The sequence below is a fragment of the Salarias fasciatus genome, chromosome 7 (genome assembly GCF_902148845.1).
Source record: "Salarias fasciatus chromosome 7, fSalaFa1.1, whole genome shotgun sequence".
NCBI classification, from domain to species: domain Eukaryota; kingdom Metazoa; phylum Chordata; class Actinopteri; order Blenniiformes; family Blenniidae; genus Salarias; species Salarias fasciatus.
The window spans coordinates 2,778,893-2,806,556 of record NC_043751.1 but is presented as its reverse complement, the minus strand read 5'-3'; the positions used below and the strand labels follow the sequence as shown (position 1 = coordinate 2,806,556).

The following is a 27,664-nucleotide window of genomic DNA, read 5'->3' as shown; positions in this document are numbered from 1 at the left end:
TCAAACCACCTTCAGTAACACTAAGTTGAAGAGGAGAAGTTTCAGCCGGAGGATGCAGGTGGTCCCGGCGTTCTGTCCCCCCTCCCACCAGTCACCTTGCTCGTCCTCCCACTCCACCCGCCTCCTCTCCTGCTCGTCCTCCAGGTCGCCCCCCCACGGCCCCCCGTCCTCCCTCAGGATGTTGATGCTGCGGCAGCCGTCCCCCTCGTGGCCCTCGTAGCAGTGGCAGTGGAAGCGCCTCCTCAGCAGCTGCAGCTCGTGCTGCGAGTGCCAGCCGCTGACGGCGAACCCCCCCTCCCCGGTGGGCCGGATGTGGTAACTGTCGGAGCTCAGGTGCAGGTAGTGCCTTGCCCGGGGGTTCCTGCGGACGCAGCGGCCGTTCCCCTGGCACAGGACGTCGCTGCAGACCTCGGCCGCCCGCGTCACGTTGGTGATGTACTGTCCCAAGCGGCGGGTCAGGAAGGACTTGACCTTGGTGCAGTTAAACTGCAACAACAGCACAGAACAGGGTTCACCCATGATTAAACACACGGCACCGGAACAACATCATGAATAGTTTTGATAATTACGAGGGAGGACCGGAAAGTTCCCGGACTGTGTTTATAATTTTAAAACAAGAATGATTTCAGACTTGTGGCCGTTATATGTCGCTATAGCATAGCCTTGAGGATAACTGTGAAAAATGTCACCTCCCAAAGACACACAGGCAGCTCACACAGTGTTTATGTTACTACAGTCCCCCCCCTTCTTTGAAAAATGCGAAAATGGTCCAGCGCCTCTGAACCAGGAGCAGAACCAGGCTGGGTGGACATGTGCCAGGAGCTGAAAGGCAGCTGGAGGACGATGGAGGCTGTTTGGAAGATCCTCCCTGCTGCGGCGCTCCGGGAGGCGGTCAGGCTGAAGCGGCGGCGCTGTGGGAGAGGGGGGCTGTTTTACCCACAGGGCTCTGCGGTAAAACAGTTCCTGGTGAAAAAACGGCATGGCCCTGCTGCTCCATCCGCCGTATCCCCTCCATTCAGCCCCGTGAGACTTCTGTCTCTTCCCAAGAATGAACAGGAACTGAAGGGGCGGAGCTTTGATGACGTGGAAGAGGTGCGAAAAAAATCAAAGAAAGCTCTTAAGGGACCGTTACGCAGCAGCATGCTGACTGTTCTGAGCAGTGGAAATCCCGGCTGCAGCGCTGGATTCAAGCCGAAGGAGAGGACTGGGAAGGTGACATTTTTGATTAAATGTGAAAATAAAAAAAATAAAAAGTTATAACCACAGTCCGGTTTCTTTCCGGTACCCCCTCGTATAAAAATAATATTGTATTGGGGGCCGGCTGTACCCTGGATGAGGTCAGGTTCAGATCCCCCCAGATGACGAACCCAGCAGCTCCCAGAGCGGCGCTCTCCCCAATGGTGTGGATCAAGTCTTTCTGTAGGACACACACACACACACACACACACACACACACACACACACACACACACACACACACACACACACACACACACACACAAACACACACACCTTAAGATATAGGGCCGGGTTCCTCAATTAGCGGACCGCGGTCCACGACCGGACCGCGGCACACCTCGCTGCGGACCCAGGGCAAATGTATGGAAAAAAAACAAAAAGAAAAAAAATCTTTCTTTAAACGCTCCGTGTTCCGTGTGAGCACCGTTCTGCGCCGCTCTGCGCGTGGTGTAATCGCCGCTCTGCTCACACCGCACTGCTCGGCACTGCCCGGCACCCCTCGGTATCGCTCGCTCGCCTCACCCCCCCCCAGCTCCCACAGGGCGCTGGAGTCCGGACCCACGCTTGTATATAAAAAAACAAATGTGGACCTTCAAGATTTGTATTTGAGGACCCCTGATGTAGGGGGTGTGGCCATTCAGAAAAATCCCTTAGAAATAAAATCATGACACATGAAGAGACAGCCACTAGAGGGCAGCACTGAACCTCGAGCAGGTGTGTCCAAACTCGGTCCTGGAGGCCACAGTCCTGCATGTTCTCCATGTTCTCCATGTTCTCCATGTTCTCCATGACTGTGTTTGAAACCGCATACTGCCTACTACATCCTTCCATACTCATACTATCCATCCTGCATCCTGCTTAGTCCATCAGACAGTATGCAAAGCGTTTACACTACAGCATACTACATAATAACCCACAATGCATTGCACTCCTCCCTGAGCTGAAATCGACCTGCTAAAGCTGATTTCACTTTGGCTGTAAACTCTTCAAATGTACAACTTCATCGAGATTTTTTTTAAAATTAGGCGACAGAGTGGTGGTTTAGAGCCCAAACGTGTCGTTTATTTGTCCGAATAACAACTGTTTATGATTTTGTTCGGACGAATTCGGCGAAATGTGAGCCGGCCGCGGTGAGCGGCTCCAGCAGGAGGAGTCAGAGAAGCAGAGCACACAGGAACCCCGGACCCGCCCCGGGGCCCCGCCCGGCACGGCGCCCAGCGCCGTGGCCGTGGCAGTCAGTCCCCCGACCCGGCGACCCAGCCTCCAGGCCTGGTCGGGCTTTGGCGGTGGGCGACCATGGATCACGCCGCCGGCCGCCCCTGCCCCCGCCACTCCGACCGGCTCCCCGCCGACCCACTCGGCAGCGGGACCGAGACGCCCGGTCTCACCCAGCGGTCCTACGGAGCGGGCTCGCCCCGGGCGTAGCACCGAGTCGGTTCCGGAGGTCCGGTGGCGGACCCCCGGGCCCCCCGGTGCGGCGCAGCACCCCAGCGGCGGCCCGCCGGCGAGCTCAGAGTTTCTCACACCCTCCAGGGCCGGACCCAGATCGCGGGGCCAGCCCCCCCACCACACCCGCCGGCCACCAGGCAGCGCAAGCTCTGTCTGGTGCAACCGCTGTCCGTCGCGCTGCATCTTGGGCAATTTCAGTATGAGTAGTGAACACACGATGTATACTCAACATTTCTGCCGAATGCAGTATGCATCTGGGAACTTCTCGCATACTCAAAATTGCATACTGCCAGTGTAAACACACTGCATACTCAATAAGTTAGTATGAGTAGTAGGTAAGTACGCGGTTTCGAACACAGCCCATGTCTCCCTGCTTCAACACACCTGAATCTAATGATTCTGTCCTAACCAAGCACCAAATAAAACGCAGTGATGAGCCTGTGGTTGCATTCAGATTCACAAGATGTGTGGGACGTTTAAACATGTTTGGATCAGAGGTCACATCTGGAAGAAGTCCTCAGAAAATACCGGTAGATCCCATAAAGAGTAAAACGGCAATGCATGCAATAATATTTCACACGACAAAATCCCAAAACATCTCATCAGAATTGTTGATTGTTTTACAGTCAATCTGCATGTCACTAGTGCTAATGTTTATGATTCACTGTAGAGGCACTGAGTGTTAGCAAAGTGCTGGTAGAGAGAGATGCTAGCTGTAAGCTGTACGGAGTAGGCTGTGAGTGTAATGTCACTGCAACATCAGAACTATTGAGAAACTGTCTAACCAAAGCTTAAATCATAACTTGTTTCCTAAACTATATAGAAAAGCTTTCTCCTTACATTGGTGAGAAAGGCCATGGCCTCGTCTCGGTAGCCCAGCCTCAGATACACGTACGTGGGGAGCTGGTACTCCCTGGAGGTGAGGGAGGCGACTCGGAGCGCCTCTCGGATCCTGTGCTGGGAGAAGTGCAGGTTGCTGATACTGTTGGTGTGACTCTTCCTGATGGCCACCGAGGGGAAGAGCGCCGTGCTGCTGTTCCAGAGCCACAGCAGCTCGTCATTCCTCATCCTTTCCAGCAGGGGGCAGAAGCCTGTGTAGTTTTGCTCGTGCAGATTGTAGTTATGGCAGTCGGGATAGAGGTAGAATCCCCAGAGGGCGTTGGGGCGAAGACGCGTCCCTAGCTGAATCGTCCTCTGCATGAATGCCCTGGCGCTTTTCTCGAAGCGCCTCCGCGCCAGCTCCTCCACCTGGGCTGACGTGACGTTAATGTATGCCTTGCTTGTCAGCTCCCTGGATTTCCGCCGGTAAATGTCCTTTTTGTGCCAGTTGCGGCTCCACTGAGGCCGCCAGAATTCCCAGTCAATGACAGCAAGGCCCCGGAAATCCTCGGCCGGGATGAAGTGGTTGATGTCCTGGAAGGCTTTGTGCAGGTGCGAGTCCAGGCTGCAGTTCTGGGGCAGGCCGCCGTGCATGGCGCCTCCCTGCGGGGTGTAGTGCGGGTAGTATCCCAGCCGGTTGGCGTAGAAGATGGTGACGTTCTGGCCTGTCCAGTCGGCACGTGGACTCCCGTGGATGTGGAAGACGCGATCCAGGTTGGTAGTGACATTGTACTTGATGGAGCACATATCCAGCGGAGCATTCCAGGCTGCAATGAAGGGCTTCCGGCTGATCAGGGGCAGCCTGGCAGGTTTCTGGCCGAAGGCGGCGTGGAAGACCAGGAGCAGCCAGGAGCAGGTCAGGGCAACCGGTACCACATGGTGGGAGGTGGAGGAAGCCCCGCCCACTGGCACCACAGGCATTCTGTGTTCAGGACGAGCCGCAGCTGTCAATCATTCTGCAGAGGATGAAAAATGTTGAACTCTTTTTAAGACATTTCGCTGGTCATGGTTAGATCTAAACATGCATAGCACTAGAGGAAAATGTTCTGGTCTTTCATTTATTAACTGTCTTTACCAAAGAAAGATTATGACAAATATTAGTTTTCAGACGATTTCATTTTATCGAAGCCACTGACCCTTAGTAAGGGTGCCAGTGTGAAATGTCAGGTTCTCCTTTTCAGTGTCTGGTTTGCATTACATCACAGTGAAGGAAGCAGAAAAGATGGACAGTGTACCAGGTCTGCTCTGGCCTCAGGAAAGTTTTTGTTGAGGCTAATGCATACTGTACCTAATTTTTTATGACTCTGGAGCAGACAAAGTCTCAGGCCACCCCTGTAATCTAATGTAAAAACCCCTGAAAAGGTCTAGGGCCACATGTTTGGAACCACTCTTATGAATACAAATCTAAATCAGAAGACACAATGACATTCCAAACACAATGACATTACTGAACAGAAGATGTCTGTACAACAGGTTGGAGGATTTTAGCATGTCTGGTCAAATAAATGGCTGAATCACCAAATCCAAAATATTTATGCTGAATAATTTTCTGATGAACCTGATACCAAAAATCATTGTAAAGGTTGGTTCTGCTACTTTTACTGTGCCTTGTAGACAACAGAACAAAAGGGTGTCATCAGGAAGAAAGAAAGTCCACGCCTGGGGGAGACTGGGTCGATTGACAGGTCTTAATCAGGACTTTCCCTCAAGAGACTCGGAGGTCTGAGGAGGAGGCAGAGTCAGGAACACTGAAGCCAGCAGCAGAGAAGTGACACTGGACCAGTTAAGGCTGATGTCACAGCACAGTGCATCATGGGATTGGTGGACCGTTGTGACGTTGTTTACATCAGCTGAGTGCACTGTCCTGCTGTGAACTTTTTTCTCTTCTGACTACTTAAAAACATGGTTGGAGCATGTGTTGTTAAATACAGCAGCCGGTCACACCACCGCTCTGGAAACAAACACTGGGCTGCGATTCGTCACATTTCCAGCGTTTAAACAAGCCACGGACTTCAGGTGTCTGAACAAACTGGAGCTCTCTGAATGTCCTGGACAGCTGCAGTCCGGTGCTCAGACATCACATTTAAAGCTATAGTGCGTGACTTTGAAACGTCTATGAACGTCCGTTTTAGCCAGGCCACTACTAGTGGAGATGACAAAATGCAGATGAAGCCGATCGGCTCCTCTAACATGTCGCGGGATTTTTCAATATATATAATTCTTGCTTTGCGTGTCGACCGGCGACATTCCCGCGCTGGAGCAGGAAATGACGCATTTTATGTCACAACAAGAAGGGAGGGGCAGGGGGAGGACGGGCGGGTCTCACAGCAACAGGCCTAGCTCAGGCAGAATGAGGAAGCGACGTGGCGGATAATACAAAGAAACAGCCGAGAAAGAGTCCTGAAATGGATCCTACCACCAAAGAAAAAGGCCTGCACGGTCGGCAGAAGGACTGCTGGTGAAGAAGGAAGGTGACTGACGGAGAAGACAAACGAGGATTTGTATTGGCGTGGCTTTTCCTCGGTGGAGAACGTTGAAAGCAGAAAAAAAGAAAACAATAATGGCCTCTTCGGAATAGTCCATCTTTTTTTCACCAGCTGTCCTTATTCATACAGAATAAAAACCGTTTCCAACGGTGATTCGCGCCGTGGAGACGCAGCGGCAGCCGTGGCAGCGGGTGGGGGGAGAGGGGGAAGGGGGACACCGGGGCGTACGTCATGTGGAAGCACCGGCTTTATTGTTGCAAGGCCGCAGAATTCCGCTAGAGGGCGACCGAAGTCACGCACTATAGCTTTAAAGGGGCTGTATCATGCAAAATTCACTTTTTGTATGTTTTAACCTTGTTATATAGTTATGTACTCACCGAAAACACCCCCAAAGCGTTTTTTTCCTTTGTGCCTGCGTGTTTAAGCTTTCCCAGTGTTTGTGCTGCTCAGAGAGGCAGCCCCTCCCACACCGTGAAAACGCTCTGTTTCCCCACGTTCACGTCACACTGTGAAGATGGCTCCCCTGAGCCCCCCTCCCACAGGCCCTCAGCAATCAGCGTTGCTGCTTTTTGTAACTCTGATTTCGAGGATAAACTTTAACCATTGTCTGAAAGCAACAGTCAAGCAAGAGCAAGAGTCTGAAGGGTCTGGAGGGTCTGGAGGGTCTGGAGGGTCTGAAGGGTCTGGAGGGTCTGGAGGGTCTGAAGGGTCTGAAGGGTCTGAAGAGTCTGGAGGGTCTGAAGGGTCTGGAGGGTCTGGAGGGTCTGAAGGGTCTGAAGGGTCTGAAGAGTCTGAAGAGTCTGAAGGGTCTGAAGAGTCTGGAGGGTCTGAAGGGTCTGAAGAGTCTGGAGGGTCTGAAGGGTCTGAAGAGTCTGGAGGGTCTGAAGGGTCTGAAGGGTCTGGAGGGTCTGGAGGGTCTGAAGGGTCTGAAGGGTCTGCGCTTGGTGAGTTTCTCACAGGAAAAGACGTTTTTTGAGTGTGGAGAAGCTAGAGCTAAAGAGCTAAAGCGAGCTAGCGTATTTGTTTTGAAGCGCTTATTGGTTGAAGTAGCTGTCAGTCAAAGTCCACAGGGGGAGAGGCGGGGTTTTCAGTGAAACGGAGCGTTTTCTCTTCCTGGTCTCAAAATTAGCCCCAGAAAATCTTTTATTTCACACAAAATGACTTTTCCTTGGCGCCAAAAATAAACTATTACCATGTTAATGCCATGTCTAGGGTTTGGACGAGCTAAAAAAGCAGGATACAGCCCCTTTAAGATGGCAGGCGACACCAGCTGGTGTGTTCTCTGTTAACCTCAGATTTATGTCGTCTTCTAATCCTAATCTGAGTGCAAGCCTGTTTGTCACATAGTGGGCTGCTAGCATTAGCCCAGCTAGCTGAAGGCAGCAAGCGAAGGTGGGGCAGGTGAGGCAGGTGAGGCAGGTGGGGCAGGTGGCACTGGGAGAGAGAGAGGGAGGATGTAGATAAGCAATCCGTCGGCATTGAATCTTCCAGGAGGTTGTTCAGAAGAAACAGATGTGCAGATCAAACTGTACACGGACTAATAAATTGAGCCTTTCAAGATTCTGCACTCCGACATTACTCACCAGTATAAGGAATGTACGTATAAATAAAGGTTAAGTTAAAAAAAATCATAATAAAATAACTGACAGCATTAACCAGATGTAGGACGAGCTGAGCTTGGCAGAGTGTAGGTAAGTCCTTTAACTCGGTGGTCCAGTGGAGGTGTTCATGCAGATCTCTCCAGTGTGTTCCAGGTACCGAGCCTTGGGAACAGGATGCTTTACTCCATACGGTCCATTCTCTTATAATCATCCAATGTGGCGTTTCTCGTTGCACGGTCAAGGTCAAGGTCAAGGTCAAGGTCAAGGTCAAGGTCAAGGTTTATTTCTATAGCACATTTAAAAGACAGTAAACACTGCCCAAAGTGCTGCACATGTTGATAACACCATTAAAACAATAGAAAAATAGAAAAATGTGAAAATTCAAAAACAATAACATGCAAAAATGTCCAGCTCAGCTTGTGTTGAACGCCAGAGCACATAAATGTGTTTTTAGCAAAGACTTAAAACACTCGATGGATGAAGCAGAATGAATGATCAGAGGGAGCTCATTCCAGAGTTTAGGTCCAGCAAACGCCCTGTCACCTCTGGTTTTCAGTCTCGATCGGGGACAGGTTAAGAGCAGCTGGTCACATGACCGCAGGGCTCAGGAGCGTACAAACAACATTTCTGACAGATATTCAGGGGCCAGACCATTCAAAGATTTAAATACAAGCAAGAGAATTTTGAATTGAATTCTAAAAGACACAGGGAGCCAATGAAGTGACTGCAGCGCAGGAGTAACATGGTCGAAACACCTTCTCCCTGTGAGGAGGCGAGCAGCCGCATTCTGTACCAGCTGTAGGCCACGAATGGATGAAGCATCCAGACCATAATACAGGGAACTGCAATAATCCAGACGTGCCGTAATGAATTTATGAATTAGTTTTTCCAACTGGTCAGGGGGCAAGTAGGATTTCACTTTGGCGATCAGTCGCAGCTGGAAGAAGCTGGCTTTCACCACAGCACTGATTTGCTTCTCTAGTTTTAAAGAACTGTCGATCATGACGCCGAGGTTCTTTACACAAGAACTGTGAGGAACTCCGAGGTCAAAGGCAGGAACAGGTTCACCAAACACAATTACTTCAGTTTTGTTCTCATTTAGGTTCAGAAAATTTAATTTCAGCCAGTCTTTCACTTCCTTCAGACAATTTTGAAGAGACTGGAATGATGTAAGCGGCATGTAGATCTGTATATCATCAGCGAAGCAATGAAAGGAAATTTGATGTTTTCTAAAAATTGAGCCAAGTGGCAACAAATATAAAGAAAATAAAGTATGGGACCTAGTATGGAGCCCTGGGGAACTCCACACGTAAGCCTAGCTTTGGCTGATGAAAAAGAAAAACTGTCTCCCAGTAAGAAAATAGGGCCAGCATGGTGCATCGAAGCTCCAGATGTAAACAACTACATGTCCAATCAAGAAGCAGAGCCATGGAAGACGGAATTACACAAGATGCTTTTGAATACTTTCACAATTTTTTATCCACTTCTAGTCTCAACACAACCTGATCAGAGTTTGAGGGTGTCTTTGCCGCTCCGCTGTGGAGTTTAGAAGCAACGACCTGTGTGTTCTCTGGACAGTGTGCAGCTTCAGGACTGGTTTAGAACAGAAATGTTCCTTTGTTTCACAATGAGGCCTGTCTGGGGATAAATGCTACTGAAACTAAAGCTCGGCCATCTCTGGGGATGTCTTACATGTCTTCACCACAACACTGACAGGTCGACATGGAAAATAAACCTCCAGCATTTTATGAGACTGTCGAGCTTTTCAGCGTGTCTCCACGACTCCTCCTGAAACTGAACTGTTACTGCGCCATTCAGTGACGTTATGGAAGTTTAATGAACTCAGCAGTCCCTCCACTGCTTGCTTCTGACATGTCAGTAAATGTCTGCTTCATTGTTCCTTCTGTTCGCGAGGACAACTGTGGCTCATGAAAGGCCTGGCATTTCATTTTATGGATGGTTTTATGAATCAGATGAATATGCTCAATGCTGACGTTCTGCACAGACCGTACATCTGGAAAGGTTTTGAGACAGAGATTTGATGGTTCCTTCAAATGCAGCCCTGGATAAAAACAGTCCACCTGCAGCATCAGAGGAGAGTCAACTTCACCACTTCACCCTCACCATTTATAAATCACAGATTTACTGCCAGGGGCACATGTCATGTTTCCACTCTGCTGTCTGCATCAGTCTGTTTTTGCATCGTGAACTTCAGCCTTTCACATTTAGTGTTAAATCTGCTGATCAAAACACTGAAGCTGGGAAAGTCCACTGATGTGCACCGATTGTACGACCTCCCCTCACCTTACCTGAAAATACCTGACCTTACCTTAAATTCCCTCACCTTACCTTCCTTGACCTCACCTTGTCTAACCTTACCTTCCACCTATCTTACCTTTTCTCAAAATGCATATGAAAGGAGATCAGTTTGTTGCTCCACATTAATCCCACTGTGTATGAAACGACGTGCAGCTCTGAAGACCAGCAGCTCACCTGCCAACTAACTTTTAGAGTACCGGTAATTAAAGACCGTGTTAAAGGTCTAATACAGGATTTTCTCGAAAAGACGAAGCCAAACATCTGTTACTCATTCTTTGAACAACGCCATGCTCCAGACCATCCGCCCGGCTCTCCTGCTTCTCCCAGGAAACGTGGAAGCGAGCGAGCGCGATCTCCTCTTCTCCGCCGTGCACGGCTCTGTTTACAGTGTCTGCGATCGGCCTCGCTCATACATAAAGCTTGTTTTCCGAAACAGTTCCAGTTTCATGATGTCAGACTCGCCATCGGTCAGTACTAGCTCAGAAGCTCACGGCTACATAAACACTCTGAATGCACAGAAAGGGAGAAGCTTATTGGGCGCGAGCACGTAGAACCGCCTTACGAAAGCAGCTCGTCAGAATAACTGACAAACAGACCCACCAATTATTTAGGTGATCCACCCGGAAATCAAAATCCTGTGTTACACCTTTAAATAAATTAAAATGGTAGCCTGTGATCAGCGCTGTTGTTCTAGACAAAGGGAATGAAGCATTTCTCTTGGTTCACAGGTGTTTGTTTCCCAGTTGGTTTGGAGGTCAAAGTATTTCTCTGTCTTTGTGTTCCAGTGTTTATGCATGGAGTGAATGTGACTGCTCTCAGTGAATGCAGGTCAACTGTTTAGAGTAGTACGGTCATGTCCAGTTGAAATTAGTCCCATGTGAATATGAGCAGAGCAGAACCCTTGTTGTTCAGTATCAGGACTACTGACATCTCAGAGACTCTGAGGAGAGCCAGACCGGTCAGTAACGGTCAGTACTGGTCAGTACCGGTCAGTACCGGTCAGTACTGGTCAGTACCGGTCAGTACCGGTCAGTACCGGTCAGTACTGGTCAGTACCGGTCAGTACCGGTCAGTACCGGTCACCGGCCCTACTCTACTCGGGCCGGTGGAAACACGCCATAAAGCAGAAGATCTCCAAACTGGTTTCCAGCCTGTTCCAGGGTTTCACCAGTCATTCGGTGTAAAGGCTGTGTGGAGCTGTGGAAACAGTGGCCTTCCCTATTCATGGTTCTTATGAGAACCAAGCTGGTCCAAGGTAGACCGATTCAAGAAGTCTACTCTGACTGGAAAAACAGAAAAGGAGCAGGGGGTTTCTGCTGAAAGGAAAAGGCTTCTGGAAACCTAAAAAGTACAGACTTCAAACTGCCCAGATAGCATACGGATGTGGGCCACCTCAAGCAACAATCTGGCACTGTAGGCATTCTTCTGGGCCACAAAAAACAGATGTACGAGTAAACTTAAACTCGTAAGCCTAAACTGGCCCATGTGGTAAATACTACATTTGGCCCATACCTTATAAAACAAATATGGCCCATGTTTGGCAAATCCGTAGCAGAGTAGGGAATAGTTATTCTGCAGGTGAACCAAGGCTGGGCCACATATGGTTCGGCACACGTGGCCCACCTTTTCTGAAACACATTTGGGCCACTTTTGGCCGAAAGACGGCAATCAGCATCGACTAATCTGGATGTGAGCCTACAGTGGGCCACATACGAGAAAACGCACATGGCCCACCTTTGCTGAAACACATTTGGGAAAGTTTTGGCCGAAAGACGGCAGTCAGCATCGACTAATCTGGATGTGAGCCTAAAGTGGCCCGCATGTAACATGGTGGGGTCCATACTTTGTGAAGTACAAATGTTGCAGGGCAAGAAAAGACAAGAAAAGCTATGTTAGTTTGCTTCTCTCATTGAACAGCTGTCCACTATTACTTGCTCCTAGTTGTATCTACAATTTCAATTAGCAGACACTTTTGTCCAAAGCAACGTACAACAGATATAACATACAACCATTACACTCACATTCAAAACTAGGGACAATTTAGGGTGACCAATTAATCTGACATGCATGCTTTTGGACTGTGGGAGGAAGCCAGAATAGGGAACCCATGCAAACTCCACACAGAAAAGCCCCAAGCCCTGGCCAGTACTTGAACCCAGGACCCTCTTACTGTGAGACGAGAGCATTAACTACTACGCCACCATGAATAGCTATGCAAACTGCTACTGCTTTTCTTTTGTCCAGATCATCTGTTATTAACTAAACCATAAACATAAGATAAGATAAGATAAGATAAGATAAGATAAGATAAGATAAGATAAGATAAGATAAGATAAGATAAGATGACTTTATATTCCTTTTTCAGTGGAATGTTCCATGATGTACCTGAACATATCACCCACAGTGACAGGTTTTTTTTTGTTTTGTTTTGTTTGTTTGTTTGTTTGTTTGTTTGTTTGTTTGTTTGTTTGTTTGTTTGTTTGTTTGTTTTTTGTTAATGAAGTCAACTACTAAGTCTGTATGCCGTGAAGGATCATATCTTTATTCAAACTCTACTTTCCGTTATGGTTTTTCCTGCTTCAAGTCGGAGTTTTCCAAATTACAGAGTCCTTTAAATGCATCATATTTGAATTGACGAATGGGCGCAAGGAAGCAATGCTGCAAACCTGCAGCTGTGAATTCTATCCAGAACAGAAGAGAAGTCATGGTGAGGTAAGTCCCTGAACAAAAAACAAAAGAATGAATTAATCTGTCTGTTGGAAACATTTAGCTCTTATTGTTGGAACTTTACATTGTTTTGTCAGGTTGCCAGTGCTGCAAAAATGTTAGGTAGTTAACATTCACTTTTATGTAAGGATAAAGTGACCAGTGCTGAAAAGGCGTGCCACACAGCTCACATGTAAGTCAGCTACAATACCTATTTTGCAGTATACGTGTGATGCTGTTCTACAGCAGAAATCAAGATGAAGCTGTCACCATATGTAAAAAAAAGAAAAAGAGGGTGAAGTACAGAACAAATCTCCCCAATTCTAAATGAATTGAACTCTATGTTTTATTACTGTAACTTCAGGTTAAATGTGAAGTTTGTCAGAGTGTTTGATCAAACTGCTTTACTCAAGTTCACTTGGCATGTATCAGTGCCATCTTTCATTGTTGTCTGAGCGAGCAGATATTGGGTCAGTGATCAGATGCCTTCAGATTAATTTTATCTAAAAAACCTTTTTTTTTGTTTGGTTTCATGATAAGGTTTTTGTAGTTAGCACTTCACTGCAACCATGTCCAGTAACCACAGAGCTGCTTTACTGAGTCAACAAAATGTTCTTTTGTGCATTTGTTAAAGGGCCAGATGAAGATGAGACAATGCTGGGGCCGTGATTGTTTTGCAGTGAGCGCTGGAGGTCAACAAGTGTGCCACTGAGTCAGAATTTAGTTATTTTTTTTATTTTGTTTTGCCTATTTTGGGGCACATGTTAAAAAAATAAAGGATCATTAGTTCTCTACTTTTCACAAGTTGTTTCTCGTGTCTGGTTATTTCTTCATTTCTTCAGAAGGTATCTTCATCTTTGACCCTGATGAGTCCCAAGACTGGACCACTGCATGCCACCATTTAACACAATATCTGGAGGTACCGAAATAATATGTAGCCACAAATTCACACGACACCAGTTCTGCTTCATTTATATGATGTGTTCATGTTTGACCTAGAACTTTGTCATGGTGTAGGCTCGACAAGATCTGCCCAGATAGCAAAAATTTTTCGGCCTATATCTGGCCCGAACCTGACATGTTCATACGGCCCACGTACCCCATGGACTGATGGCACTTGGGAGGTCCGCTCCTGTTTGCCAAAAGTGGGCCACAATCAAGCCTTCACACTGCCAGATGTCAACCATAAACCGGCCAAATGAACCAGCACTCAACCAAATGTGGGCCACTAGCAAAATTCTTGTGGCCCATATCTGGCCCATACCTGACATGTTCATACGGCCCACGTACTGCATGGACTGATGGCACTTGGGAGGTCCGCTCCCGTGTGCCAAAAGTGGGCCACAACCAAACCAGCACAGTGCCAAATGTCAGCCAAGAGGAGACCAAATAAATCAGCACTCACCCAAATTTGGGCCACTGTGCACAACATTTTTTTGCTAGTGGCCCACATTCGGTTGAGTTCTGGTAGATTTGGCCTGTTTTTGGTTGACATCTGGCATTTCATCTGTTTTGATTTCAGGTAGTTGACACCACAGACATAATATCTGCACATGTTTACACTTTAGGGGATGAAAGTGTAAATTGAAGGGATACATATTTGTTCTGCACTTTCTCATCCCGGTGGGATAATGGTATAAAATCAAATACACATATTTCCCTAAAAAAAAAAAAAAAAGAACAAATTGGAAGGCAAAGGCAAAGCTCTTGATTTACCGGTCAGTCTACATCCCCACGCTCACCTATCTTGGATTTTGTCCTTTCAGTCATGATCCAGAGCTCATGACCGAAAGGACAAGATCCGGATCCCCTTAGAGACAGTAGACAGGACAGGGACAGGAAGTCTGGGCATCTCTACTTAGACTGCTGCCCCCACGACCCGGTCCCAGATAAGTCTGTGTGTGTGTGTGTGTGTGTGTGTGTGTGTGTTTGTGTCTGTGTCTGTGTGTGTGTGTGTGTGTGTGTGTGTGTATGTGTGTGTGTTTGTGTCTGTGTGTCTGTGTGTGTGTGTGTGTGTGTGTGTGTGTGTGTGAGAAACAAGTTCAGATGAACTGTTTCTTCAAAAAAAAAAGTTAAATGAATTAATTCATACATTTACTAACATGCCATACCATGTGTCTGTATAACGCTTTTTAACAAAGACAGAGTGTTTCAGAAGGAAACCATGTGTTTTTAAAGTGTCACAGCATCCTGTATCTCATGGCTGCCTTTCATAACAAACCAAACCATGTGAAAGTTCGATAAAAATTTGGAAAGTTCTGATAATTGCAGTTGGGCATACACCTTCCTCTGTAGAAAAACATGCGCTGGGGTGCACTGCGAGACCCGTCCGTGATGGTGGCTGTGCCAAGACATCAGCTCCAGGTCCATGAGGCGTCTATGAACAAGTTTTCCACAGAAGCCTTGAGAATTCCCAGGGTGGAATAACTTCATGTTAATTTCAACAACGCACACAGAAAAGAACACAGCGAGCACTGATGGCTCAAACAGATCATTATTACAACATCTGCACACACACACACACACACACACACACACACACACACACAGAGACGTACAGTGGATTCAGCCAATCACATGGAGCCATGCACGCTGCCATAAACAGGGGAAAGAGAAACAGCACTGTTGTTTGGAAAAGCATAAAGACATTAAGATCATTTCCTTGTGTATTAACTGAGAGGGGGCTCACATCCACGTGTTTGGGGGCGAACAGGGGCGGTTGGAGGTTTGAATCCCGTCTTGTTCCTTCTAACTGAAGTGTGTGAGCACTTTGCTGGGGGATCGTGAGTGTGTGGGTCATGTGACAGAGCTCGGAATGACAAACTTTACTTTTTTGTGTCTGGAATAAGAGTAAATAGTTAAAAATCCCTCAAATGAACCATTGATCCTGCTGTCTGGAGTCATATGATTGGATCACTTCTGAAGGTGAAGACGCCTCTGGTTACTTCAAAATGACTTTAGCAGTGTTGTGCTTAATTGCTGCTTCACATTTGGTAATTGGTTTTGAGAGTAAAATAACTAAAGCCTGTGTTTTCATTTACTGAGTTTTAATGAGGAAAAAGTGAAATATCCACTCTGTCTCTCAGTTCTGAACCCAGTGGGACGTTCCGTACTTTTCCACAGCTGTAGCTCACTATGCACTGATCAGATTTCAGATTCAAGGATGAAAATGTCTGCAGCTTGGTTGAAGAGTTGTTATACCATCGCAAGAAAGATAGCCACACTAGTTTATGTGCAAGTGCCAAAAATATTAACACTTCATCTCAAAGGCCAGAGCTGGTGGCCGGCCCTGGGGCACAGTGACATAACAAATCCAGTCTTTTTGATTCTGCATTTTCTGGTCGGATTATTGGTCACAGCGATTTGAATGTAGAAATATTCAGAAATGCAGTTTTTTCAACACATGTCCTGCAGCATCACAAAAATGCCACATGAACATGTGAACATAAAAAATAGGATTTTCAGTGGAGTGGGTCTGTTCTGCCCTCGGCTGGACTGCAGAGGAGAGAAAACCAGCTGAAAGGTGAGTTATAGTAAAAGAAATGTGCCTCTTCTGTCTTCATGAGTCTTTCTGTCCTTTAGCCCCTCCTGCTGGATGCATTTAGTTTTGCACCCTGTCCTTCACCTGAGGCCTTCTGCCTTGCCTCATGTTCTCCCCGGTTATCCAGATGTGTACTGTTGAATAATTTTATAATATTCTTTACATCATGCTTATTATATTATGTTATTTACTATTGTTCATGTAAAGCATGTCTCTGTTAGTTATAGTAGGCTAGTGGACACAGGCGTGGAAAAGACATGTATCCTTTTTCTGTTCGCCAGCCTGCCATGTTTCATTTTTACGGCAGCCTCTTGGCAGCTGGACAGTTTGTTTTTTCTACAGCTAAGACTACAGGTCAATTCTCTCTCTGTCTCCCTCTGGCGCAAATGAGGCTCATTGGACAAGAAATGTGACACTATGATTTGTTGCACAACACCTGGCATTTGGGAAGGATGGATGGAGACTTGATGGAGGCAGAGAGGGCCTCCCAAGGGGTCACGGACAATGACCTTTGTAGGGAGGGGGGAAAAGAGTCAACTGAGAGTCAAGGAATGCTTTAGAGCAATTGTGTTTTGATGAAGAATCAATTGAGAAGCAACAAACTCCCAAAAAATAGTATAAATAGATGGAGCGGAGAGCGATCGGCGTGTCTGTTCTTTGTGGTCGGCCTGACTGCCGGGGATTTTTGGAAATAAAGTCCTCTTTTTGCATTCTGACTCTGACTCTGCCTGATTGTTCCGAGGAGAACTACGATTGAAGACTTCAAGAACCAAGAGTGGATATACTTGAAGATTTTACGTTTTTTCTGGAATATATGTTTGTGGGGTTTTTTTGCACCGTGACTGGCCTAGGATACTTTTTAAATAAAAATCCACAACAGTAGCAGCTGGTTCTCCTCCCGGTGCATTTTGGTTTGTCTCCTCAGTTTCTTTGTTTTCACTCATTCACTAATTACCAGAGGTCACAGGTCATTCCAGGCCTGTGTGAATAGTACATATGAAGGTAATTTCATCGGAAGACAAGAAAGAAAATACTTCATGGTGCTAATATGTGCTGTGTAAAAGGAAACAAAAGGACAGATAATTCTCATAATGGAACTGTATCACTGTAAGGTACGTACTGTGAGACATGAAAAAGAGGGCAACACGTGTCCTCGGACATGAATCAATGGGTGAAGCTCTGTGATTGTTTCAGTGAAGGCCGTGAGGCTGGATTGGATATGATACAGGATCCAATGTTTTGTCTGGGTTTAAATATCCATCCATTCATTCATCAATTTTCTGCCGCTTGTCCTTTTCAGGGCTGCGGGGGACTGGAACCAATCCCAGCTACTTCGGCCGAGGGCGGGGTCACCCAAAAATCCAGATCTGAGCAAGTTTTTTCAACTTGTTTTGAGTGACAATGTCTCATTTTACTTGATTTAAGATAAATTTACTTACATATTATATTTGATCAAGATAAAAAAGGCTTGATTTAAGAGAAAATTCTCTGAAATCAAGAAAAATTTTGCTTATTCTATTGGCAGATCTTTTTTCTTAAATTAAGAAATTTTTACTTTGAAATTAGTGTCTTAAATCAAGTAAAATGAGACATTTTCACTCAAAACAAGTTGAAAAAACTGCACAGATTTGGAATTTTTGCAGTGTGCCAGTCTGTCGCAGGGCAAACACACAGAAACAAACAGCCAGTCACAATCCGTGTATCATTCGTTCAATTGATATTCAATTAAGAATCAAAAAACAAAATATTGAAAAATGAGTCGTTTTTCCTTTTTTAATTTTTAAAATGAAAACAAATCAATGAAAATTGGTTTGTTTTTCAGTATCCCGTTTGTTAAGACAGATCAAATAAAGGAAAGTTGAAATACGTCCACAGAGCAGACTTTAATGTGATTTTTGATCTCCGTGACCCGGAAGTTCTATCGTCTGTGTTTTGGTTTTTGCCCGGCGGGAAACGTGGGCGGGTCACGGGACCCTGTAGTCCAGCACACACTACAGAAGGATCAGGCCGAACTTTGCCCTGATCTTCTCCTCCCGACCAAAGACAAGGTCCGGGAGTATGCTAATGAGTTCGGGTCCGATCTTCGTGTAGTGTTCCGGGGATTCAGAGAGATTTTTTCCGGTCGGAGCCTCTCGGGAGGCGTCGGAAGGGGAGATCGTAGATAATGAACATGTTTAATATTGCTGATCGCAAATCCTGTGGAGTGTGGAGCTCTGAGAGGCGCTGATCAGCTCCGAGCTGACCTGTCCACACCCTCGGAATAAAGCTCCCTGATTGGCTGGTGCTGCTGCTTAAAAAAAATCCCGTCTCAGCTGTCAGAGATGGAGACATATGTGAAATATATTCACTATATGACAGTGAAAGAGAAAAGTCAGAACTCCTAAACTCAGCAGTGCAGATGGTGAGGGGTTAATCCTCAATACCTGGATCCTCCTGGATAAACTGGATTTCCTCAATTCCCAAACTCCGATCTGCATCGCCAGTCCTACATTAACCATCAGGGAAGAATGAGGGGGAAAAAAAGAGAAAAAAAAAACAACAACTTTAATATCCTGACTCCGTGCCTTCAGAGAGACCAGCGACGCATGATGAAATGTACCTAATCAAAGCTCAACGAGATTTTATTCTGGTGTAAACTATCCAATCTGGGGACAAAAAGAATGGTTTAAGATATTTGGTGATTCAAAAAAGTACCACAGACTGCTACTAATAACTTTATTCTACTGCTCCACAAGTTAAAAAAACAAAACAAAAACGCACACATTAATAAGCTGAAGCATTATCAAAGGTGGAGGGTAAATTATATGAAAATGATCTCAAACTATGGTTCCTTCTTCAGTACTGGAACATTTACATTTTCTCCAAAACAAAGGTTCATTTCAAAAGACCAGGGAGGTATTTTGTTATTTACCTGACAGTTTCGGCAGCTGTCAGCTGTCTTCTTCAGAGAGTCATGTGATGTTGTGGTGACGTATCTTGTCAGCTGATTTATACAGGTTTTGGCGCTATTCTCCCACTGGTGGAAGCGGGAGAACAGCGCCATCTGCAGTCCGACTTCTTGAGTACAGCATCCCAGGTGTGTGAAAGCAAAAAGGCCCCCTCATCCCGGTTCACTGTCTCGGGGGCACGTTTCCGAATTTCAATAGCCTCTTTTATCCATCGTCGGTGTTTGTTCTCTTCTGTCCCGATGACTCTCGCTCCATCCCAATCCATAATGTGATTTTCTCTCTTACAATGATCTGAAATGGCCGACTTGAGTTGTTCCTGTTCAGCTTTTCTTTTTGTTGCTCGTGTTAGTGCTGTTGTGGTTTCTTTCTCACATTCTGTCTTGTGTTCCTTTTTTCATGTGCTGAAAGCCCTCCCTGTCTCTCCAATGTATGTTTTGTTACATAGCTTACATGGGATTTCGTAGATAATATTGCATTTTTGTTCTGGTTGTATTCTGTCTTTGGGGTGTACAAGTATTTGTCTGAGTTTCCTATATGGTTTTACTGGAGTATTGATGTTGTGTTTTTTCATTGCTCTTTGTACTTTCTCTGTGATGCCCCTGATGTATGGTAGGGTTACCATTGTGGTGTTCTCCGTCCTCTCTCTGTTGTTTTCCTTTCGTTTGGGTCTCTTTTTCTTCTCCTGAACCTGCCTTCTTCCTTTTTGTATTGCCCAGTTGGGGTATCCACATTGTTTGAGCGCTTGGATGATGTGTTGTTCTTCTTTTCTCCTGTCCTCCTCGTCTGTGATTATATTGGCCCGGTCAAACAGTGTTCTTATTACAGAGAGTTTGTGTGCTGTGGGGTGTTCCGATGTCCATAAGAGATATTGATCGGTGTGCGTTGGTTTCCTGTAAATGTTTATTTTAATGCTGCCGTCCTCTTTGTGGGAAATGTTAATATCCAGAAAATTTATTGCATGGTTCTCTTCTTCTTCATGTGTGAACTGTATTTTTCCGGTGGTGTCGATTGTGTTGAGATGTTTTGTTAATTCTTTTGTGTGTCCTTTTTTTATTTTCTCCAAGATGTCATCCACATACCTCTTCCACATAGTAAGTCCACATTGAGCTGGTGCAGTGTTGATGGCCTTCTCCTCCAGATCCTCCATGAAAAAACCACTCATAATGGCTGAGAGGGGGTCCCCCATGGCGAAACCCTCTTTTTGTCTGTAAATGTTTTGTTTGTACTGCCTTCTGCAATCAAATTATTGAATTCCAGCTCCTAAATTGTTATTGTATTGCTTGTTTTAATATTGTTCAACCTGAGTTCCACTTGGGGTTAAACTGAACTGTCTCATGTTGTATTTACATGTGAAACGACTCGAGATGTGCTGCAAACAAATTGCCCTTTGGGATCAATAAAGTTTTCTGAATCTGAATCTGAATCTGAATCTGAAATATGTTGACGTGGAGACAAAATGTAAAAGCCGGGTTATGTCCTCTACTGTCAAATTGGTGCGTTTCTTGAGTGTTTTGTCTGTCCTGAGTCTGTTTTCCACTATGTGCAGGGTAACGTGTATGGGGGTCTTTGTGAAGAGGGATATGGCATCATGCGAGATTAGGATTTCATCTGGGTGTACTTGGATGTTCTTAAGTTCTTCTGCCAGTTCTCTTGAGTTTTTGCAATGTTGTTTCGATTGTCCAAGTAACGGTTTAATTAAATCCACCAGTGCTTTTGACAAGTTGTAGGTAACTGATCCTATGCTGTCAACTATGGGCCTCAGGGGGGCATCCTTTTTGTGGATTTTAGGTGTGCCATATATACGTGGAGTGATGTTGGCTGTTGGTATAAGGTGGTTGTATGTGTCTTTGTCTATTTTTTCCTCTGCTAACAGTGGTTTGAGTAGAGCTTTGAGAGCCTTCTTTTTTTCCTCTGTTGGATCCTTTCTCATTATTTCATAAGTATCTGTGTCTTTTAACATGTCCTCCATTTTCTGTTCGTAGCACTTTGTGTCCATGATGACCGTCGCTCTTCCCTTATCCGCTGGTATTATTGTTATTGTTTTATCATTTTGAAGTGCGTGGATGGCCTTTCTCTCCTCCTTTGTTATGTTGCCTGGTGGTAATTTTGCAGTTTTTAAGATTCCTGCTACTTCGTTCCTGAGCTCTGCTTTTTTTCCTTGGTCCTTTATTGATTGGCACGCTAGCTCCGTGGCCAATATAAAATCATCGTATGGCATCTTGTTGGGGGTGATGGCGTAATTAAGTCCTCTGGATAGCACTTTTAATTCGATTTGTGAGAGTTGCCGCTCAGACAGGTTCTTCACCCACCTATGATTAATTTTGACTTCTTCAGTCTCTTTCCGGTTGTGTGTCTCTAGTCTTAGTAGTTTCTCAATATGTCTTGTTTTTGTCTTAATGAAAACGCGTTCGTGTGTTGCCTTAAGATATTCGTCTACCAAATCTTTCGTGTGTTCATCCATAGCGTAGTTGTGTGTGAAGCTGTCAATGTTTGTTTTCAGTTGTGCGTCAATTGAGTTTACCTTGTTTGCGGTGCACCGTATTCTCTCCTTCAGTAAGGCGAAGCGTGCTCCTTTTATTATCCTTTCAGCATTATGGGTTGGGATGGGGTTCTTTAGACAGAGGCTGCGTGGGATGATTTCCTTGTCTCGACATCTTAGGCTGAATTTTAAATGTTTTGATTTGATGTTAATTTTGAAATGAACATTTGTTTTGGATTATAACTTGGAAGACCAATGAACCTTTTTGGACTATTTACATTTTCTGACAGGTGGGGTGGGGTGGGGGGGGGGGGGTGTCTTCTCGTGTGTGGCCTCTGCGTAGAGGAAGATTGAAAAGATCCTGTAGTGTACTGCCTCGTGGAGCAGTAGCAGACTCTGACAAAGCTGCTTTTTTAAATCACCAAATACTTTAAATCATTCTTTTTGTCCCCGGATTGGATAGTTTACACCAGAATAAAATCTCGTTGAGCTTTGATTAGTTAAATTTCATTATGTGTCGCTCATCTCTCTGAAGGCAGGGAAAGTTTTTTTTTTTCCCACGATGGTTAATAGTGGAGATGAATTCAAACATTGGGATTATTGCAGGACTGGCGATGCAGATGAATGAGCAGATCGGAGTTTGGGTCTGAATGGAGGAAATCCAGTTTATCCAGGAGGATCCAGGTATTGAGGATTAACCTCTCACTTTCTGCACTGCTGAGTTTAGGAGTTCTGACTTTTCTCTTTCACTGTCATGTCGAGAATATATTTCACAAACATATGTCTCCATCTCTGACAGCTGAGAGGGGATTTTTTTTTAAGCAGCAGCACCAGCCAATCAGGGAGCTTTATTCCGAGGGTGTGGACAGGTCAGCTCTCAGCTGATCAGCGCCTCTCAGAGCTCCACACTCCACAGGATTTGCGATCGGAAATATTCAACATGTTCATTATCTACGATCTCCCCTTCCGACGCCTCCCGAGAGGCTCCGACCGGAAAAAATCTTTCGGAACACACCGCGCACTACACGAAGATCGGACCGAACTACTCCCGACAGTCGGACCTGGTCGACTTTGGTCGGGAGGGACAAAATTCAGCCTGATCCTTCTGTAGTGTGTGCTGGCCTTAAACTGACCCACAGGGTCCCGTGACCCGCCCACTTTCCCGCCTACAAAAACCAAAACACAGACGATAGAACTTCCAGGGTCACGGAGATCGATGAAATTGAAAAATCACATTAAAGTCTGCTCTGTGGCCGCATTTCAACTTTCCTTTATTTGATCTGTCTTAACAAACGGGATACTGAAAAACAAACCAATTTTCATGTATTTGTTTTCATTTTAAAAATGAAAAAAGGAAAAATGACTCATTTTTCAATATTTTGTTTTTTGATTCTTAATTGAATATCAATTGAAGGAATGATACACGGATTATTCACACCTCGGGGCAGTTCAGTGAACCTGACAGCCTGTTTTGGACTGTGGGGGGGAGCTGGAGTACCTGGAAGGAACCCACGCCCACACGGGGAGAACATGCAAACTCCACACAGAAAGGCCCCCAAGCCCCAACCGGCACTTGAACCCAGGACCTTCTTGCTGTGAGGCAAGAGCGCTAACCACTTCTCCACCGCACGGCCCCTGGTTTAAACATCGGTCAGGAAAATCCAATCCTTTCTACTGACTGCTGCACCAACACATGAAACAGGGATGATCCGCCTGCGTCTGCAGGAGCTCATCAGTCTGAGAGTCTGAGAGGAATCCAGTCTCGCAGCAGTCTGTTCGCTGGTTTTCGTCTCTATCAGAAAGAAAACAGCCGCAGAAGGAACATGTGGGAGCTTCTGTTAAAGATTTGGCTGTGGGTCACAAGGAATGATGTCCCCAGAGCAGCCTGGAGCCTCGGGTCGGTCTGGAATTGATTATGATAAGAGTTTGTTGATGTCTGTGGTGTACATGGAATGGCTCCACTCATTCAAGCAAGACTACAAAGAGAGCTCCAAGTTTTACTGTCTCTGGTGGAAAATTAGGCTGACCACAGCAAAAATGTGAAGCTGGGACGGTTTCTTCCACAGGAATGTTGGCATCCAGCCTTTAAATCTACCAATCAGTTCAAGATCCATGGCTGGAAGTGGAAATCTAAGTCTGGGCTTAGTGGCTGCTGAAAACTCTCCCAGCTGATCCCAAAAGGAGCTCCCTGAACTTGAGCAGGACTTCTCCTCCAAACCCCTCCTGAGTGGACACAGCTACGTTTCTGGTGGAAGAGGGTGGAGAGAGAAAACTCTGAGTCCACGCAGCAGACGTGCCGGGTCAGGGAGGCCGGTCCTGGCCGTCATGTTTGGGTCTGGAGCCAGATTCCCTGCTGGAGCCAGAACAGCAGATTCCCTCACAGGAACCATCTGTCATGTAAATATGGTCCAACGCTGACCGGATGTCACTGTTCAGTACTTTTCGTCTCTCATTTCAGAAACTGAAACACAGAGAATGAATGTTTCAAGCCTTTATTTCTTGAAATTTGGATGATTCTGGCTCATAGATAATGAAAACACAAAATTCACTATAAATCAAAACATGAGTGAGAAGAAAGTCACGGATGTGATTGAAATAATGAGTAGGTTTATTCAGCTTTTGCCAACTTTTAGTTCATTAGTTCACTATTAATATCAACATCTCCATGAATGTTAAAGTCACTCAAAATGATGATTTGATCTGAACTCGGAACTAACTTGGAAATAAAATCTGATAATTCAGTTCAAGATTCTCATCAGATGGAGAATAGGCAGAAGTGTCTCCGGTGTTTCCAGCTGGATTTCATGAGGTTCAGAGTGAGACTTTCATAGGATTTCTGCTGCTGGCCAGACATAAAAACACAGCAAACTCAAACTTCATCCAAGTAACAAAGTACAAATCAATAGTGAAGAACCAGGATTCAGATTCATGTCAGGGAGAACCTTTCCTTTTGATGATGTCTACTGTGTCAGTTTGTGGTTAAGAAACTTCTAGCTCTGATTTGCACGAAAAAATCACAGTGAGGCTAAAATCCATGGAGCTGCCAACAGTCAGACATGCACAGGCTGTTTTCTGACTTTCCTTTGTATTCTTAAGAGTCATACCACGGTCTCCTTTGACATGCACAAAACTAATTCTATTAAATCCACCCCAACAATCAACTCCTCCACCTTGTAACTGGTTGAGTCCATTCTGGGTCACAGGCAAATCTAGGTAAGTCTTCCAATGTCTGCTTCTGACTAAACATTCAGTGGAAAACACAAAAGTATTCAGTAGACAAAGTTAAACAGATGTTTTAATAGGCTCTGTTCAATGTCTTTCAGCCTCTATAACAAGCATTTATCAACAAGGATCACCACATTAACAGGATTATCTCACAGGGGCTGAGCTACTGTATATATTTACATGCTGTGACTTTAAAGTATATATCTCTAAAATATGTGCAGTGTGTTTGGTAAGAGGCCTTTAGGCTTTTTGTGGTTGAGCCAGCTTTAGAGAGAAGTCTGTCATCCTTTGACTGAGTGCTGTATATGTTGATTCTTGTTGACCACTGCCAGACCCAATGAGGCCACGGAGCAGCAGCAGCTCGCCTCATCCTTCGTCCAGAATGACCTGGGATTCTGCATCAGCCTCACACACCACGCCTGTGAGGCAGTGCTGAGCAGAGCAAAGGGAAAAGCTTCTGAGTAAAAGTTCCTGGGAACTGAATGTGGTTGTGATTCATGTTCCTCACACGAGAGCCCAAAACACAAAAAGCTTGGAGGACCTGGAGCCGCTCAGGCTGAACTCTTTCCACGCAGCGGAGCCAGAACTAATCATGTGGCCTGGTGAGCTGAGCGGCCAGGGCTCCAGGAATCACCACGCTCGGTTTGGGGGCGATTTGTCAGAATGAAAACCAGATGAACAACAGCTTCAGAAGGAACAGGCAGACTGAAGCAGGGAGATAAAACCACTCAGAGTGGTAGAACCTGTAGGAATCCCTGTAAGATGAAAGTATGTAACATGCTGACTTGTTTTACCACAGGATGGTGACAAACTACTGTGATAAAGACAATTCCACATCACTGGAGAGTTTCTGTTTCATGTAAAGTGTCTCGGCATGTCTTTTACCCAGATCAAGTACATTTGATGAGTGAACATAAAGTTACCACAACGATGAGCTCATCGAGCCTGCCTGACATTAAATCCAACCCACTTTGGTGCTGTTGCCTTGTCTGAGCTCATCTGAATCAAAAAGTAAACTACAGCCTCATGAAGAGCCGGTAAACACTGACGTCCTGAAATTCACCCATTTTCTTCATTAAACATCAGCATTTTTTCAATAAGCAAAAACATAGTCTGGGTACCAAGAAGGACAAACCCACACATGCTCAGGAAGAACATGCTGCTTCCACACAGGGAAATCACAAAGCGCAGTCCTCCAAATGAGGCCAGGCCGGTGTTGAGGGTTAGTGAACCTCTCCGGAGCAGAGGAGAAACCTGGACTCAGAGGCTGTCCAGGACTCAGAGGCTGTCCTGGACTCAGAGGCTGTCCTGGACTCAGAGGCTGTCCAGGACTCAGAGGCTGTCCTGGACTCAGAGGCTGTCCTGGACTCAGAGGCTGTCCTGGACTCAGAGGCTGTCCTGGACTCAGAGGCTGTCCTGGACTCAGAGGCTGTCCTGGACTCAGCAGGTCTCTGCTCGTGGTGCATTAGGCTGTGAAATGTGGGGAGGATTGGGGATGGCTTTGTTCTTCAGGATCATATGTTTGAAGGAAAAGTCTTTCAGCATTTCAAAAAATTGTTGGAGCCTTCAAAAGCAGAGAGCAAGGGTCACAAGTTAGCTCACTTTTCATGGACCAAACCAAACCGGATCGGTCAGCTGTCTGTCACTGCAGGTCAGAAGCATGGAGGGGTTTCCACCGAGCGACCGGTCCAGGTGATGCAGAAAAGACTTTGATGGTTCAGCTCCCTCATGAAGCATGGACTTTTATGAGTGTTTAACATTGCTGGTGTGTGAGTTCCTCATCAAAGCTTCACCAAGCTTCACGCTCAGTCCTGGAATCCTGCTGCTCATCGAGGCTCGTGGCTTCATCCTGTGTGATCCAAACCCGTTGGTTTCTCCTCACACACTCTTCTGTCGGACATCTGTGATCAAGTTCAGCTCAGAAGCTGTTTGCTGACATTCCTCAGAGACCACACCCCATGTGGTCGGCCTTCCTGCCTGTTTACGCTCAGCCATGATGACGCTCAGTCTGCTGACTCAGCCATTGCCAAGCTTTTCAATCGAGCCTCCAGAACGCTCTGCTGAAGGTGGCTTGTTTCAGTCGAGCCCCCAGAATGCTCTGCTCCATCAAAACAGGAAACTCCGCAGAGTTTCTGACTGTGGTTTTCTTTATCATGGTCTATTTTGGAGAAGCCAGAGAGCAGAGAACAGCTGAGCTAGACCTCAGGAGGGTCCGAGACCCAAAAGAACTGCTGTGCTCACAGTCTGCAGTCCTGCCTGGGCCTGGGCCTGGGCCTGGGCCTGGGCCTGGGCCTGGGCCTGGGCCTGGGCCTGGGCCTGGACCTGGGCCTGGACCTGGACCTGGACCTGGACCTGGGCCTGGGCCTGGACCTGGACCTGGACCTGGGCCTGGACCTGGACCTGGACCTGGGCCTGGACCTGGGCCTGGGCCTGGGCCTGGGCCTGGACCTGGGCCTGGACCTGGACCTGGACCTGGGCCTGGACCTGGGCCTGGGCCTGGACCTGGTCCTGGACCTGGACCTGGGCCTGGGCCTGGACCTGGACTTTACCTCACACCTAAAAAAAAACTCCACTGAAAACTGAAAACAGCATTCCTGACACGACGGGGCATCCTCCTTCTCCTCCTCTCCAACACACACACACACACACACACACACACACACCACAGTTTAAAGTCTCACCTGGCTCACCTGGTCCATGCTGCTGTCTCTTTCTCTGGGAAGGTGGAGGGAAATTGAGGTCAGGGGTAACGGCGGCCCTGCTTTCTGTCCATCTGTGAGGCCCCATGTTCA

The 27,664-nt window shown here is 46.3% G+C and overlaps 1 protein-coding gene across 1 annotated transcript; it reads right to left on the bottom strand.

Annotated features, from left to right (window-relative positions):
• Positions 1 to 27,664, bottom strand: hyal4 (hyaluronidase 4). The gene is made up of 4 exons (XM_030096315.1): positions 27,554 to 27,664; positions 3,529 to 4,523; positions 1,328 to 1,417; positions 1 to 486 (listed from the first exon to the last, which is right to left on the bottom strand). The coding sequence occupies exons 2-4, from the start codon at positions 4,486 to 4,488 to the stop codon at positions 1 to 3; spliced, it is 1,536 nt and encodes a 511-aa protein (XP_029952175.1). The 5' UTR covers positions 4,489 to 4,523; positions 27,554 to 27,664.